General features: G+C 48.5%; 1 protein-coding gene across 1 annotated transcript in view; it reads right to left on the bottom strand.

Moving 5' to 3' along the window:
• Window positions 1-16,906, bottom strand: part of LOC136836659 (small ribosomal subunit protein eS8-like) — an 87,224-nt gene extending 70,318 nt beyond the window's left edge. Inside the window, exon 1 of the mRNA XM_067101130.1 lies at window positions 16,765-16,906. Within this exon, the coding sequence (XP_066957231.1) occupies window positions 16,765-16,768 (4 nt within the window). The 5' untranslated portion in view covers window positions 16,769-16,906. The remainder of the gene's footprint in view (window positions 1-16,764) is intronic.
• Between the last annotated feature and the right edge of the window lie 450 nt (window positions 16,907-17,356).

Below are 17,356 nucleotides of genomic sequence, written 5' to 3'. Positions count from 1 at the left end.
ACACCACCGAGTGTCCTATCAGACGGTCCTGGAAGCACTGAAGGGATAAGAAAGCTGCTTTCATCTCCAGGACGTTAATGTGAAGGTGCTTGTCGTGATGGTCCCACACGCCTTAAGTCAGCAACTCCTCCAGGTGTGCACCCCAGCCCTCCTTCGATGCATCTGTGAAGAGCAGCATGTCCGGAGGCCGAGAGGACATGTGTGTCCCTATGCAGAGGTTCCACCAGCCGAGATCATTCCTCACCTCCTGAGAGATGGGTACAAGAACCGACTGGGACTCTCGAGACTGATCCCAGAAGTCCCTCAGTCTCCACTGGAGAGACCGAAGGTGGGGCCGACCGTGCGGTACGAGCTTCTCCAATGAAGACAGGTGACTGATCGCGACCTGCCACTGTTGAACTAGCTGTTGCTGCCTCGACAGGAACTGCCTTGCCACCTTCCTGAACGTGCTGATGCGAGCCTTTGAGGGAAAGACTCTGCCTGCTGCCGTATCAATCAGCATGCCCAGATACTGAGTCCTCTGTTTGGGAATGAGATCCAACTTCTCTAAGTTGATCACGATACCTAGTTCTCAACACAACCCGAGGAGGTGATCTCTGTCCTGTAGCAACTGCAAGCGCGTGCTTGCCAGGAATAGGTTAACCAATCGTCGAGATACCTTGGAAGATGTACCCCATGTGAATGGGCCCAAACTGACACCAAGGTGAACACTCGCGTGACCATCTGTGGAGCTGTCAACAGCCCGAAACACAGTACCCTGAATTGGTAGACCACTCCACTGAGGACAAAGCGGTACCTGGAAGTACGCGTCCATCAAGTCCACCGTCAGCATGAAGTCTTCCTCCAATGGCTGACAGTACCGTTCGCACCGTCCCCATCTTGAACCGAGTCTGGCGAATGAAACGATTCGGGTCGATTACTGGACTCCACCCACCGGAAGCTTTCTCCACGAGAAAGATCCTGCTGTAAAGCCCAGAGATCAATCCTCGACAACTTCGATGGCTCCCTTGCTCAACATAGTTTCGACCTCCCGAAGTAGGGCCTCTTCTCTTCTGGGGGTCTTGAATGTAAGAGGGGAACTGGACCGGTGTGTCGGTGAGGGGAGACAGTGACTCGAAGGGTAGAGAATGTCCCTCCCGAAGGACATTCACTACCCAGGTCTCCGCTCTGTATCGCTGCCAAGTTGCCCAGTGGCATGATAGGCAACCCCCCCACCAATGGCAGCATCTGAGGGGGCTTGCCATCCCTAGTGAGCTCCTCCCCCTCTTCTTCTTTGCCTTACCTTTCCTCTTCGGGGGACAGGTTGGCAAAAGGGATACTGCAGTTCCTTCCGTGGGGGAGAAGAAGAGGTCTGGACTTTCCCCCCGAGCGCCCGTCGACGCACCAGACTTCTTCAGGGCTGAGGTGCTAGCCTGGCTCAAGTCCGGGCCGCAGGACGAGAAGGCGGCGAGACACCTTTCGTCACTGCCTGGTGGACAAGATGGTTGCGCTCGTCGGCCTTCCTCTTGTCCACCGCAGCATCCACCTCTCTTCTGGGAAGAGGGAGGTGGTGTCCAGAATTGGTCCATTGCGCAGGGAGACTGCAGCTTCGGCGCCCACTGACCTGTAGATTCGGGACAATGCAGCATCCCGTCTCTTCAACACCAGGTTTGCCGTCTGGTGGGTTACAAAAGAAATGGCTTTTCCACCCAAACGGCAAAGACTCCTGAAGGTCGGGTCTTCTCTCTGAGAGCCAGACAAAGACGCGATCCTCGACAACGCGAAGGGCCAGTTGTCGGGCCAGGAGATCACCTGGAGAGCAGACAGAGCTGTCCCCTCCAAGGTGTTCAGCTCAGATTGTGTGAGAAGCGCAGGCTCCCCAGTTAGCTGAGCTGAAGTGGCACCAGGAGCTAGACAAGCTAGACCCAGTTCCACTACCTTCTGCTGCAGTGCTCCCTCCGAGGGCATGTAGTATTTCTTCTGTCTCGGGAGAGGGGGAGGCAACAGCTTGGTGGAGCGAGTCGAGTGAAGCAAAGATACTGGTCCGGAGACCAAGTCGTTCACTTGCTCGAGGACACTGTCCGCCAAGGGAGACCATGGTAGTCCAAGGGAGGGTTTCGGCTCCTTCTTGGAAGTGTAAAACTCCTCCAACCTGGATGACCGTTCTTTCAACGGAGTCGGAAGTGGTTCCTCCAGACCGTTGTGCTGACGGATCAGCGCAACGACCTCAACAAATACTCTGTGCATTTCTGGAGTGTCTGGATCTCTTGGAAGAGGACTGTCCAAGAGACGGTCTTCCAGAAAGGCCCCTCCCAGAGGAGAGCCCGAGACAGACCGCGTCTCTCTGCCCCTTACAACAGAGGCGTACAAACTCTCACTCGGTTGGAGTGAGGAAGGACCGGACGCCCCTGATGCTGATTGCGTAAGAGCCTCAGCTCTAGCAATCCTACTGACCCCGTTTCCTCCCGGAGAATCCCGAGGAAGTTGAGTGGGTGGGAGAGGCAGAGCGAACACTACCGTCACGTCCACTGGTATAACCAGTGGAAGCCACAGACCCCTCACGATCTCCAACCCACAGTGGAGCGTCGTGAGAGGGCCTAGACGGACTTACTCATCTGGGCGAGCGACCGTTGACGATCAGGGGACAGCCTCCTCACAGCCAATCCACGGTCCGACGATCCTCCACACTGGAGCGTGCAGAGGAGGCCAACGCAGGGGCGCGGACTGCCGATTGGAGACCGTTGTCCCTATCGTCCGGGCGTGTTCCAGCCTTCTTCGATGCCGAAGCAGACAAAGAAGGCTGCGGGGACCTCCTCTTGATTCCTCCCGACGTCTTTGAAGCAATGTCATCCTTGGACACCTTCCCCAATGATCCTTTGTCTGACTTGGACAAGGATGATGGTTTAGGCGGAGGAGAAACCCGAAGGCTCTTCCCTTCTCTCATTCCGTGCCCGAGCTCGCTACAGGAGAGGCGCGGCTCGAGTCTGCACGGTCTCCCTTAGGCGACCATGTCTTCGGCGATGCTCGCTTATGAGGTGCCGAAACAGAATCCGTTCGAGAGGATGAAGCCCCTGAACCGTCTGAGGAGGGTACTGAGGTAACCCTCCCAGTGAGACACCCAGCGGTCTTCCCCCGAGGGGAGGACTGCGCCCCCTTAGAAGAGTGAGTCTTCTTAGGGGGGGAGGATCCACCCTCCCCTTCTTAGACCAATTGGTCTTAGAAGGGGGGGGTGAAGAGGCAGACGAAGACGAAGACGAGGACGACGACAACGAGGATGAAGTGGAAGACGAAGACGAAGACGGCTGGCGTGCGTTCTTCTTCTTCTTCTTCTTCTTCTTCTTGATTAGCGATAACACCATGTCCCCCAACCTACTGAAGACAGACCAGGGGTAGACGGGGGCAGGGGCAGCAACAGCAGATGGCACAAGAGTCCGATGACGGGCAGGAGACTCATGCCATGAACTTATAGTGGTGGTAGGCACGACAGAGGCAGACGCAGCTAACGATGGATGGAACACCTGGATGACAGGCACGGGCAACGGTGGAAGCATGGTGGGAGGCGAGGTAGCGTAGCCAGGCAGGGGCGGGGTGACCAAGCAGACCGGCCCAGCTACCGTCGACACTGAGACAGCTGAGTAGGGACCTCCTCATATGCATGGTGCTTCCCAACGGTGGTCATCACACTCCCCGGCAGCACAGCGGTGACGGTAGTGGTAGTGAGAGTGTCAACCGTATGGGAGGTGGGGGAGGGAGGAGTACTCCCGACCGCGCAGCAGTGTTGATGTGCGCGAGGAGCGATGGTAGATCAAGCCTGCCAACCATCCCAAGCGATTCCCACACCTGACTCAAACCCGGCATGGATGCCAACCCTGCGGAAGACAAACACGGGTAGGGGGCCCCCCTAAACCAGGGATCAGTGACTCTGAGTGAGGAGGAGAACTGAGAGGAGTGTAGCCTAGGTCCACCGATCGCGCCTCCTCTGTGACTTATCAGTCATGGGTTTGTAATAATTCATCCATAATTACAAACACACACAGATATACTCAAGTAACAAAGAAAAAACAGGAACATACACACCATGAAAAAGGTGAAGCTTTAGCATCCACGAAGGTCCAAGCAGAGAGCAGGAAAATAGGTCTGCATCAGAGAATGCCGGAAAGTAAAGTGAATGCGTGACGCCGAGAGGGTGGTAGCATGGGTCCTCCACTGCAACCAACCGCATTGCCTTGTTGAGTCTTTAGCGGCCAGTTCAGCTTCGCCGAAAGTAACCCCATATAGGTAAAGGACCAAGGGTTTGTATTGAGTAGGAACAAAAAGCATTTTCCCTAAACATTTTTCACACGTCAGTTTAGTTTCTTTACTGTCCGCTTATAACCAGGGAGTTGCCATCCCCCCGAACCCACTACTAAACACGACTAAATGCATTTAACATGCCAACCCAGTACAGGTAGTGCTCGAGTTACGATAATTCGACTTACAATAATTTGCTTTTACGATGGGGTTAGCAATTAATATCAATACAATATTTTGAAAATACGTATTTTTAAATTTCGCGGGCGACTGGCACAGGCAACAACATACAATCAGAGGCTGGAATAGGTACATCAATTCAATGAGCTGACCTCACTTGCTCTCGTTGTGTCGGAAGTTAAAATAGGTCAGTGTTCGCTTGCAATTTTTGTGCGTTTGTAAATACAGGTAGTGCACGAGCGACGATAATTCGTCTTACGATAATTCAAGTTTACAATGGAGTTAGCAATTAATACCGGTACGACAATATTTAGAAAATATTTTTAAATTTCGAGCGGGCACAGGCAACAGCGTACACTACAGTTGCCATACAATCAGGCAGCAAGAGAGACCAACTTACAATAGACCAACTTCTTTTTCTCCATCTCTTTATTCCATCTTCTAGTTAAAAAAGCAAGAGAATGATAAAAGTATTGTTAGTAACCTTATACTCTTGTGAAAATGCGTACAGCCATAAACAACCGAACGAGACTCTGTTGTTTTGCTAATAACCGAATCGGATAACAACTGTTTTGCTTGTATTTCAACCATCGTACGGTTATACAATTATCATAGTTATGTTAAAAATGACGTTAAGTACTGATATGTTTTTACACTACCCTTATCCGCTTTGGAGAAAAGATCGGCAAGGAAATATACTGCTACAGTAAATTTAAGCTAGAAGTTGTAGTTGAAGCTGAGAAAAGAATGTTCAAGCTGCTAATGACTATAAATTATCGTGCATTGGCAACGTGGATGAAACTCGACAGCAAATAAAATTGGAAAGTATTTCAATCAAAACTACTGGGCATGACAGAACACATATTACTGCTGTTTTCACGCCAATAAAAGATAAATACGAAAAGCTCGTAGTATGATGATGAAACCAAGAGAAAATAGCGAACGGAATCTTGATTTTTTTTTCTTTTACACAAAACAAACAGCCAGCCGCCGTCATCTATTAACAAAAAAAAAATGGCTAAATTAATTTCACAACGAGACATATTAAAGATTTATTTAGACTTAAAAAACACTTATAAATACAGTATCTAGAGATTCATTTACGCTGACTAGAAGCAAGAAATGCCCTCTGAACCAAGAATATATTTACGGTTGGATACAGTGTAGTAAAGCATAAATTTTTACAAGATCCATGGAAAAGATGCACATTCGTTATTTTGATGTTTGTATAATACGGTGTTATGTGAAAATAGAATAAAGTATAATGCAGGCTAGGCTACCGTAGCCTTGTTTGTTATTCAATTTCTCTTAATACTGACTTATCATGTCAATCTGCATTGAACCTGCTGAATTAGTTGACACTAATTACAATACCATATATGTATAAAGTATACTGTGTAGTGTAGGCTAGGCTACCATATATGTATAGATGGTACTGCTTACCCTAGTGTAGGCTAGGCCATATTCGTTACGATTTTTTCAACAAACAATGGGTTTTTTGGAACCTAACCCCATCGTAAGTAGGGGAATACCTGTACTAACCACGGCTAGTGTATCTGTACCCCCAAAATAAGCATTTTGCCCAGCCACATTTTTCACACCCCAATTTGGTATCTTTGGTTTACTGTCATAACCAATGAGAAGTTTTTTCAACAAAACCATTCCTGTTACCACCTTGTAGCTTCCCCCACCCCAAGTCCCTCACGCAAACCCTTCCCCCAACACAATTTGCTTAAAACCCCCACATCCCACCCCCTTAACCCACCACAACTCTTACCTGCTACCCAGGCCTGTGCCTTACACATTTTGCACTTTCTTGTTCAGTACATTGGCTGAATCCCTTCCGTCCACATCGCGTGCGTCTGAGCCGGTAACCCAGCATACCCTTCCAGTGTCTTGCGTTAACTGCTGAGTTACAGCAGCTTTTGTCTATTACCTACGCATTTGCAAACGCCTAATTAAACTTTGCCAAGATCACGGCCTGCTAAAAACACAGTGCTTTTGTCTGCACTGCCGTAGGGAGTGTCGCCTTGACCTGCAGAAGGGGGTATTTAGGTGCGACAGGACCTACAGTGCAGCGCAGAAGAAGGGACGGAAGAGGTGTAATTTTTACCAGAAGTACAGTTTTGTAGGCTACCTGGCTATAGCTTATTTTAAGATTCACTTCCTCAACCCCAACACCAGGTTCCATGCATTTTTGAAAGCAGCAGCTGAACTCAGCCCCTAAGGTAAGGCCAGTCAGTTCTGTTCGTGTCAACTTTTTTTGGGTGCAAATTCTTTATTCCTGACAGGTTGCTTTTTCCAGCCAACGCTAAGTGCTTCTTTGCTCCTGTTTTTTACCTTGGAAACTGGTTTTTTCTACACTTCTAGGGCTTCTGGTAAAGTTGGTGAAGTTTATTTTTTGTCGGCCACATTCTTTGTCCCCGGCCCTGTTACCGGGCAGTGTTTCCTCCCTCCCCCACCCCGCTGTTACGTTTCTACCCGCACTCATTCCCAAAGCGTTTCCCTCTTGTGCAACCTTCCTCCCATCCCCCACTTGCACTGCTCCTCATTTACCCCCGCTTTTGGGGCACATGAGGAATTTTCTCCCTCCCTGCCCCGTTACCCCCACCCTTTCAACCGCTCTCTCCCTTTTGCATATGGCTCCCTCTCGTTTTTTTTCCATCCAGAAGGCGGCCCTGTAACGTAACGAGTCCACTCCATTTTTCTGTTCTCCCCCACCCAGAACCCGGATTCCCACAGTCCCCCTTCACTGTTGAGTAGAGTTAGGGGGCAAATAACGCTTGGCCACCAACAAAAAACCTCGCCTTCAATATCAGAAGCCCTAAAATTGTAGAAAAACCAGTTCCCAAGGTAAAAACAGGCACGGAGTTAATACTTAGAATTATCCATTGGCATCCCGAAAATTCACCAGAGTTCCCCATCCAAGCCCCAAAGGCACCAGCGTTTACCACTGATGTCAAGGAAACGGTGTCAGTGTTTATGGGTACAAATATTTTGCAGATTTAACACAGGAAATGGGCAGTTTGTTTACAGAAGTGACTCAGCAAATATTGAGATAGCGTCATTCGTCCACTTTTAAAGTGTTTTAAGTAAAAGTTTTGAGAGCTTCATAGAAGGTAAGTTAGCACCACGCATGGCTAAATCTTAACGAACGTCTGTTTCATCGGAAAGATGTCATCATTTCATAATTTAGGAGAAAACTGTTACTTTGATAGGAACGTAGAGGTCTGATGGGGGTGCGTTCAAATGCAGTTTCTGGAAGTGTCCAAACAGCGGACAGTAGAACTAAGTAGTACCTCTGCAGCGGTGACTACCTTATAACTTGACTTTTTCTACAATTTTTTGGTTGCTAATTATGGATTTACCTTCAATTTTTGTTTGACGAATGTAATTAACCTGTATTTAACCTCTGAAGTTCGTCCAACAAGGGGTTTCGGTAGAACTATATAGTAGCTCCGCGGTGGCGACTGCCTTCTAACTTAACTTTTTTGGTTGCTAATTATGAATTTACCTTTAATTTTTGGCGCTCGAGTGTAATTAACCCCTGAAGTTCATCCAACAAGGTAGGGGACCCGATGGGAAAGCAGGGTTATGAGTGGGGTATACCCTGGGACAGGTGATCTGCGCCCTCCCAAACAACAAGGTATGGGACCCGATGTGAAAGCGGGTTCTGGGTGGGGTATACCACCAGGACAGTGTTATTTGGCTACGTAACGGCTCACCCACAAGTTTTTACCCCACAATTTAGGGGACCCCTGGGGAAAGCGGGGTTGTGGGTGGCGTAGATGACAATGCATGAGAAACCAGCCAAAATTTACTTTTTGCTGCACCCCAGACATGAGAAACTGCTAAATAAACAGAGAACAAACAAGAACATTAAATGAGCCGACACAAAGGCAACCCCTCCCATTACTACTAACCTCCCGAACATTTATTGGGGAGCCACTGGTTCATCCTTCACCCCCTTACTGAGGAAACTCAGAGTTTGGGGACCTAACCCCCAAAACACTTATCTAACCAATCATGTTGCGCTGTTATCCCCCATCTGAAGAAAACCCCCTAAACGTTACCACTCAGAATTGCTAACGCCTCCCTCCTTGGGGGCTGTCCTTTTTCCCGGGGTTCACATATGTGTCCTGCACATGACAGGGAACAGGTATGTTTTGAACAGTTCATATTTCATCTGGCAAGTGCAATACCTTGTTGATCTGTTATCCCTAAGTATGAATCTAACACACCCTGCATGCAATCCTCCCAAACTATAAGTTAACACAGCAAAGAAAAAAACACATATACGCTTTTGAGTTTATTCTTGTAAGGGAGTGCCTACAGTTTAGTTGGCCAAGGCTGTCGTCTGCCAGTTTTCTAGTCAGTACCCACCACCAGGTGGCAGTAGGTTCAGACCAGGAAACTGGCGGACGAATACAAACAAGATGGTGCTGGGTCGGAAGCTAATGTTTACCATCATTTCCATAACAAACAGACCTAACCTTTCCTACAGTGCCAGGTCCTGACCTAACCAGAAGTTACCTACCTAACCTAACATAGGGCGGCGTGCCCTAACCTGGCCGGGGGGGGCTTCACCCCTTGGACCCCCCAAAAAAGTCAGCTAACAATAAATTGACCAAACCCTTCCTGTTATGCCAGGTCCTGACCTGGGCGCCCCGCCCCCTTGCACCCCCAAAAGAAAGCCAGTAAAATGTGTAACGGTACATTGATATAAAACCATACTTACCTTAGTCGAAATCAGATTCATCAGAAAATTTGGGCAACTCGATTCTTCTTCTCTTTTGGGCTGGGACGGCTGGTTTTGGCGGGATCTGGACGACTAGAACTGGCCGAACAGGGACGGGTGGAGATGACGAATCTGTCTGTACGAAGACGTCTCAGGATTGTTGGGTTTCAACGAAATTTGGCCGCATCTAGCGATGACTTCTCGTCATTGCAAAGCACAGCTAAATCAAGTATTGTCAGCGGATTGGCAGCCACAAATTGCACGTGAGCGGGATGCGGCACGGACAGCATGGATGGTATCTTGGCAGGTAATTCTAAGCCGGCTGTCCACGGTGAGCTAGGCTGTGGCAATTGGCGCTTTTCTATATTATTGTACTTGCTTTACAAGATTTTAAAGTAATATTTTGTCAGCCGGCTGTAACTAAACTGTAATTGACCTTTGAAGGCTACACGACTTGGATTACCTAACACGGGGTATGTCTAGGCTAATCCGGCATTCCACGGCAAGCCCCACGCCTCCCCCCCCATAGGTAATATGGCAAAACTGTAACCAGTAAACACCTCTAGGGTATGTTAGGTTGGTATTTTTAGGGGTGTTTACTGGTTACAATTTTTACATATTAGCTATGGGGGGGGAGGGTGGGGCTTGCCGCGGAATGCCGGCTTAGACCTACCCCGCTTTAGGTAAATCAAGTCGTGTAGTCTTCAAAAGTCAATTGCAGTTTAGTTACAGCCGGCCGACAAAATATTACTTTAAATTCTTGTAAAGCAAGTAAAATAACATAGGAAAACGTCAATTGCCATAGTCTAGCTCACCACGGACAGCTGGCTTAGAATTACCTCTTGGCAAACTGGGAATAGACTGGGTCAGGTCTCGGGGCACGTGGGGTTGCTGGGTCGGGTCGCGAAACTACTTACGGTAAATCTAAGCCGGCTGTCCACGGTGAGCTAGACCATGGCAATTGACGTTTTCCTATGTTATTTTACTTGCTTTACAAGAATTTAAAGTAATATTTTGTCGGCCGGCTGTAAGTAAACTGTAATTGACCTTTGAAAACTGCACGACTTGAATTACCTAACGCGGGGTAGGTCTAAGCGAGAATTCTGCAGTAAGCCCCCCTCCCCCTCCATAGCTAATACGGCAAAGTTGCAACCAGTAAACACCCCTAAAAATACTAACATAATGTACCCTAGAGGTGTTTAATGGTTACAAGTTTGCCGTATTAGCTAAGGAGGTAGGGGGCGGGCTTGCAGCGGAATGCCGGATTAGACCTACCCTGCGTTAGGTAATTCAAGTCGTGTAGTCTTTAAAGGTCAATTACAGTTTACTTACAGCCAGCCGACAAAATATTACTTTAAATTCTTGTAAAGCAAGTAAAATAACATAGAAAACCCCCAATTGCAACAGTCTAGCTCACCGCGGACAGCCGGCTTAGAATTACCCAAAAAAAAAAAAAAAAAAAAAAAAAAAAAAAAAAAAACTTTCCTACACACATTTTTTTTGCACAACAGCATCGTTTCTCTGCTTCCTTATAACCAGCGGGATTCCATTTCCCTGAACCCATTACTAAACACGGCAAAATGCATTTAACCCACCAACCCAGTGCTAAACACGGCGAAAGCGTATCTGTACCCCAAAAGATATAGTTTGCCCAGCCGCACTTTTCTCAAGCATTTATTGTTTCTTTGCTTTACTGTCATAACCAGCACGAAGCTTTTTCAACAAAACCATTCCTGTTGCCGGCGAGTAAGTTTCCCCCCCCCCCCCAAGTACCTTACGCAAACCCTTCCCCAACACCTAATTGGGGTAGTTTGCAGTTTACATTGATACCATGCAACGCCGTTTGTCTCGTCTGCCAAGGTATCCGCCAGGGTAAGTAGTTCCACATGAAACGCCATGTTCTCTGGTTTTCTGGGGGGGTCCAGGGGGGCAAAGGCCCCCGGCCAGGTAAGGGCATGCCGCACTAGGCTGGGTTAGGTTGGTTAGTTATGGTTTCATCATTTTAGTACCGATTTCGTATGTTGGTATTCCTCCGCAACTAGAAAACTGGCAGACGACACCCCACGTCAACGTAAACTGCAGGCGCTCCCCTAATTGCACCAAACCCCCCCCCCTTCCCACCCCCTCTTGACCCACCACAGCCCTTATCTGTTACCCATTCCTACGCCTTAAAACATACAGATTTTGTGTTTCTTGTCCAGTACTGTGGCTGAATCCCTTATGTCAACGTCGCTTTTGTCTGAGCCCATAATTGGCACCCCCAGTGTCTTGCACTGGCACACCCCGTGTCTTGCACTGGCACACCCCGTGTCTGGCACACCCGTGTCTGGCACTGGCACACCCCGTGTCTTGCACTGGCACACCCCGTGTCTTGCACTGGCACACCCGTGTCTTGCACTGGCACACCCGTGTCTTGCACTGGCACACCCGTGTCTTGCACACTGGTCACACCCCCGTGTCTTGCACTGGCACACCCGTGTCTTGCACTGGCACACCCCGTGTCTTGCACTGGCACACCCCGTGTCTTGCACTGGCACACCCCGTGTCTTGCACTGGCACACCTGGCACTGGCACCCGTGTCTTGCACTGGCACACCCCGTGTCTTGCACTGGCACACCCGTGTCTTGCACTGGCACACCCGTGTCTTGCACACTGGCACACCCGTGTCTTGCACTGGCACACCCCGTGTCTTGCACTGGCACACCCCGTGTCTTGCACTGGCACACCCCCGTGTCTTGCACTGGCACACCCGTGTCTTGCACTGGCACACCCGTGTCTTGCACTGGCACACCCGTGTCTTGCACTGGCACACCCGTGTCTTGCACTGGCACACCCGTGTCTTGCACTGGCACACCCCCGTGTCTTGCACTGGCACACCCCCGTGTCTTGCACTGGCACACCCCCGTGTCTTGCACTGGCACACCCCGTGTCTTGCACTGGCACACCCCGTGTCTTGCACTGGCACACCCCCGTGTCTTGCACTGGCACACCCCGTGTCTTGCACTGGCACACCCGTGTCTTGCACTGGCACACCCCGTGTCTTGCACTGGCACACCCCGTGTCTTGCACTGGCACACCCCGTGTCTTGCACTGGCACACCCCGTGTCTTGCACTGGCACACCCCGTGTCTTGCACTGGCACACCCCGTGTCTTGCACTGGCACACCCCGTGTCTTGCACTGGCACACCCCGTGTCTTGCACTGGCACACCCGTGTCTTGCACTGGCACACCCCGTGTCTTGCACTGGCACATCCCCGTGTCTTGCACTGGCACACCCGTGTCTTGCACTGGCACACCCCGTGTCTTGCACTGGCACACCCCGTGTCTTGCACTGGCACACCCCGTGTCTTGCACTGCACACCCCGTGTCTTGCACTGGCACACCCGTGTCTTGCACTGGCACACCCCGTGTCTTGCACTGGCACACCCCGTGTCTTGCACTGGCACACCCCGTGTCTTGCACTGGCACACCCCGTGTCTTGCACTGGCACACCCGTGTCTTGCACTGGCACACCCCGTGTCTTGCACTGGCACACCCGTGTCTTGCACTGGCACACCCGTGTCTTGCACTGGCACACCCCGTGTCTTGCACTGGCACACCCCGTGTCTTGCACTGGCACACCCGTGTCTTGCACTGGCACACCCCGTGTCTTGCACTGGCACACCCCGTGTCTTGCACTGGCACACCCGTGTCTTGCACTGGCACACCCCGTGTCTTGCACTGGCACACCCGTGTCTTGCACTGGCACACCCCGTGTCTTGCACTGGCACACCCCGTGTCTTGCACTGGCACACCCCGTGTCTTGCACTGGCACACCCGTGTCTTGCACTGGCACACCCCGTGTCTTGCACTGGCACACCCCGTGTCTTGCACTGGCACACCCGTGTCTTGCACTGGCACACCCCGTGTCTTGCACTGGCACACCCCGTGTCTTGCACTGGCACACCCGTGTCTTGCACTGGCACACCCGTGTCTTGCACTGGCACACCCCGTGTCTTGCACTGGCACACCCCGTGTCTTGCACTGGCACACCCCGTGTCTTGCACTGGCACACCCCGTGTCTTGCACTGGCACACCCCGTGTCTTGCACTGGCACACCCCGTGTCTTGCACTGGCACACCCCGTGTCTTGCACTGGCACACCCCGTGTCTTGCACTGGCACACCCCGTGTCTTGCACTGGCACACCCCCGTGTCTTGCACTGGCACACCCCGTGTCTTGCACTGGCACACCCCCGTGTCTTGCACTGGCACACCCCGTGTCTTGCACTAACTGCTATATCAGTTACCTCAACTTGGTAATTCTAAGCCAGCTGCCTGCGGTGAGCTAGACTGTGGCATTTGGGGTTTTCCTATGTTATTTGACTTGCTTTACAAGAATTTAAAGTAATATCTTGTCGGCCGGCTGTAACTAAACTGCAATTGACTTTTGAAGACTACACGACTTGATTTACCTAAAGCGGGGTAGGTCTAAGCCAGCATTCCGCGGCAAGCCCGCCCCCCCTACCTCCATTGATAATACAGCAAAACTGTAACCAGTAAACACCTCTACGGTAGGTTAGGTTGGTATTTTTAGGGGTGTTTACTGGTTACAATTTTGCCGTATGAGCTATGGAGGGGTGGGGGGTGGAATGCTGGCTTAGACCTACCCTGCGTTAGGCAATTCAAGCCATGTAGTCTTCAAAGGTCAATGACATCTTAGTTTCAGCCGGCCTTCAAAATATTACTTTAAAATCTTGTAAAGGAAGTAAAATAACATAGGAAGACGTCAACTGCCATAGTCAAGCTCACCGCGGACAGCCGGCTTAGAATTACCTAAGATTCATTTCCTCAACACCAACACCAGGTTCCACATATTTTGAAAGGCAGCGGCTGATCTCTACCCTCCCAGGCCCTAAGGTAAGGCCACTTAGTTCTGTTGGTGTTCCCTTTTTTTATCTGCAAATTGTTTCTTCCTGCCAGGTTGCTCCTTCCAGCCAGCTTCATGTGCCTTGCCGCTCTTCTTTTTACCTTGCAAACTGGTCTTTTCTCCACTTTTATGGATTCTGCTAAAGTTTGTTTTTTGTCGGCCACACACTTTGTCCCAGGCGCTCTTACCGGGCAGTGTTTCCTCCCTCCTCCCACCCCAAGGGTTACGCTTCTACCCGCACTCGTTCCCAACACGTTTCCCGCTTGCGCAACCTTCCTCCCACCCCCTTTTTGCACCGCTCCCCACTTAGCCCCGCATTTGGGGCACGAAGAAATTTCTTCCTCCCTGCCTCATTACCCCCCATCCTTTCACTGCTCCCTCCCTTTTGCATATGGCTCCCTCTCATTTCCCCCTCCAGCCAGTGCCCCATTATGTAAACATGTCCGCTCCACTTCTCTGTTTGGTAAATCTGATAAACAGTTCCGCACTAATTTAAGGGAAAATAGATTCCTACATTGTTTGTAAATATACTGAAGAATCGTTCACTTCTTATTTCAGGTTGGGGAGACAATTCTAAGTAATAAAATAAGCGATTCAAATTTCAAATGATTCGGTCAAAAACAAAGTCCAAAAATGATGTTGTCGGTGTACTGCTGTTTGTAAACTGAACACATAACATACAAAAGTCCTCCTAAGAATGTAGTTCTGAAAGACTGTGAAAACCAATCACCTGTCTTTTTTGACAAAGTAACCAATTACGCGAGTCATTACGTCACTATAGCCAATCAGAGGGTCTGTACTAAACGCTTTTGATTTCCTTTTGTTTCTTGTCGCGGAAGAATATAATTTTCCAGAAAGGTTAGCCATCTTTTTTTTCCGGTGCTCAGTCTGCATTGCAAAGTCCATTAGGTAACATGGATGATGGATGAAGCTGGCCCTTCTCGTGTAACTCAACCGGATTCCTCGTCGGAAGTGTTAGCCTGTAGCGAGTGTTTTGTCAGTTATGGACAGAATCATACGAGCTTGCCAAGAATCTTTAAAAATGCGGATAAGCTGCGAAGCAGCGTTCCGCCACGGCGTTTCATTTACGTTTTCAACTGATATTTCACTAATTTTACTGATTTTCCCAATCTGTCTCCCCCCACCCAAACCCCCAGTTCCCACATGTGGTCCCCCAAGATTGCTGGATGGTTAAAAGGGTTTCCCCACAGTTTTATTGATACAGCAACAAAATAAAAAAAAGCGTTTTTGAGCGATTTCTTAAGTTTTAACTTCCGAAAGTGATGCGGAACTATTGCTCAGATTTACCCTCTGTTTTTCCCCATTCAGAACCCAGGATTCCCACAGTCCCCCTGTATTGTTAAATAGAGTTAGGGGGCAAATGACACTTGGTGGCCAACAAACAAACTCGCCTCCATTCTCAGAAGCTGTAGAAGTGGAGAGAAAACCAGTTTCCAAGGTAAAATCAGGCGCAGAGCTCATAACTAGAATTACCAGGGTTTCCATATGCGATCTTCACAAGACAGGGCACAGCTACATCTCTTTCGAACGGTTCACATCCCGTCCGGTAAGTGCAATAGCTTGTTTGTTAACGTATGGGTAAACCTGTCCCTCTGGGCTAGTACTAAACACGGCAAAGGGATATTCCATTTGGCCGACAATAAACAAACCCACTGCCAGTATCAGAAGCCCTCACACCCTAGAAAAAGCCAGTTTGCAAGGTAGAAACAGGCGCAGAGCTAATACTTAGAATTACCCAGTGGACAAACATCGCAATGTCTCGGGTCCCGGGCATTTACCCTACCTCAGGCCGTAGGTGTGCGGTCGCCCTGAAATGCCATCTGATAAAAGAACTTGACCCATTAGCCTGGCCATTTCAGTAAAGGATCATTTCCGATTCGAACTCCAATTCCAAGTGTGGACTGACAGGGTAGTACTACACAGTGGTTCATCTACAATGTTCAGCCATGTTTAGACTAGGCCCCGTGGGGGTCAAATGTATTTTGCCGTGTTTAGTACTAGGCTAGACCCTGGGGAATCAAATGTCCCTCAGTGCATTTCGCAAATTTGAAACTTAGAAAGAAAAAATCCTCAATTATTTACTTGTTTGCAAGAATAGCGTAGAGAATATTTTCTCTTTTTCTTATGAAGATTCCAATGATATAAAAAATCGCGTAGGATTGTTCGGACCAGAAACGAACATTATCCCAATACGCCGACAGTTACCCTAGGGTCCAGAGAGAGAGAGAGAGAGAGAGAGAGAGAGAGAGAGAGAGAGAGAGAGAGAGAGAGAGAATCAAGTCTTACATCTAACTGTTGCCATGAAGTTCTCTTAACATTAGACAATTGTTTTAGGACCACAGAGAGCCAGAACCACAACGATGGTGTAAAACAAGAGGCAAGAGCCCACCCAACACGTCAGAGGAGGCCTGGTCCCAGATTTGTAGCCACAAGCTGCAGACATTCATAACGAAGTTGTTTGAATAAGCAGTTTTACGATTCCTCTCTTTCATAACATTTTTTTATTTAATCACGAAAGTTTTCTTAAACATTTTTAATATAACTTCATCTCTCATCACAGACGTAAATATCGATACGCAATACAAAGTCACTTAGTCTTCGATGTTAGTGCAATTTCATGATAAAAATTGTGATTTCACAGTCACTTACCCATGTTGGATGTCTAACCAGGAAGGAGGGAATGGCAGCAGCAAGGGAGCGTTGTTCTTTACTGAGAACCAAGAGCAGGTCTCGAACTGTTGAAAGCTAATCGCCGTAAAAACACATTATGTAAAGTCCAACTTGCTTCTGTATTCTTTATATTTATCTCATATGGCTAAACCTCATTATTTAAAAAATTCATAACATGTACTAGCCATCTAAAGTCTACAAATTCTATTTTGAGAGCATTCGGAAAACAAAAGGCTTGCTGGAAAAGTTATGTATCAAGTATATACCATATTACTTACATACGGATTCCTCTTCTTTAAATGAATAAGACTGAATGTACTGATTTAAGAGCAACCAAAGAATGCCCCCGCAAATAAGTTTCCTTACGATTTTGAAAATGACAGTGCGCTCAAACAGAATATTACAATAAAAAATATCTCAGCGATAGATATATGCATTTTTCTTTTCATTTCCTCCTTTGAGTAATTATTATTATTATTATTATTATTATTATTATTATTATTATTATTATTATTATTATTATTATTATTATTATTATTATTATTATTATTATTATTATTATTATTATTAT

This window comes from Macrobrachium rosenbergii, chromosome 56, assembly GCF_040412425.1.
Source record: "Macrobrachium rosenbergii isolate ZJJX-2024 chromosome 56, ASM4041242v1, whole genome shotgun sequence".
In the NCBI taxonomy this organism is placed as follows: Eukaryota; Metazoa; Arthropoda; class Malacostraca; order Decapoda; family Palaemonidae; genus Macrobrachium; species Macrobrachium rosenbergii.
Note: the sequence above shows the minus strand (reverse complement) of the source record. Positions and strands in the feature narration are given on the sequence as shown.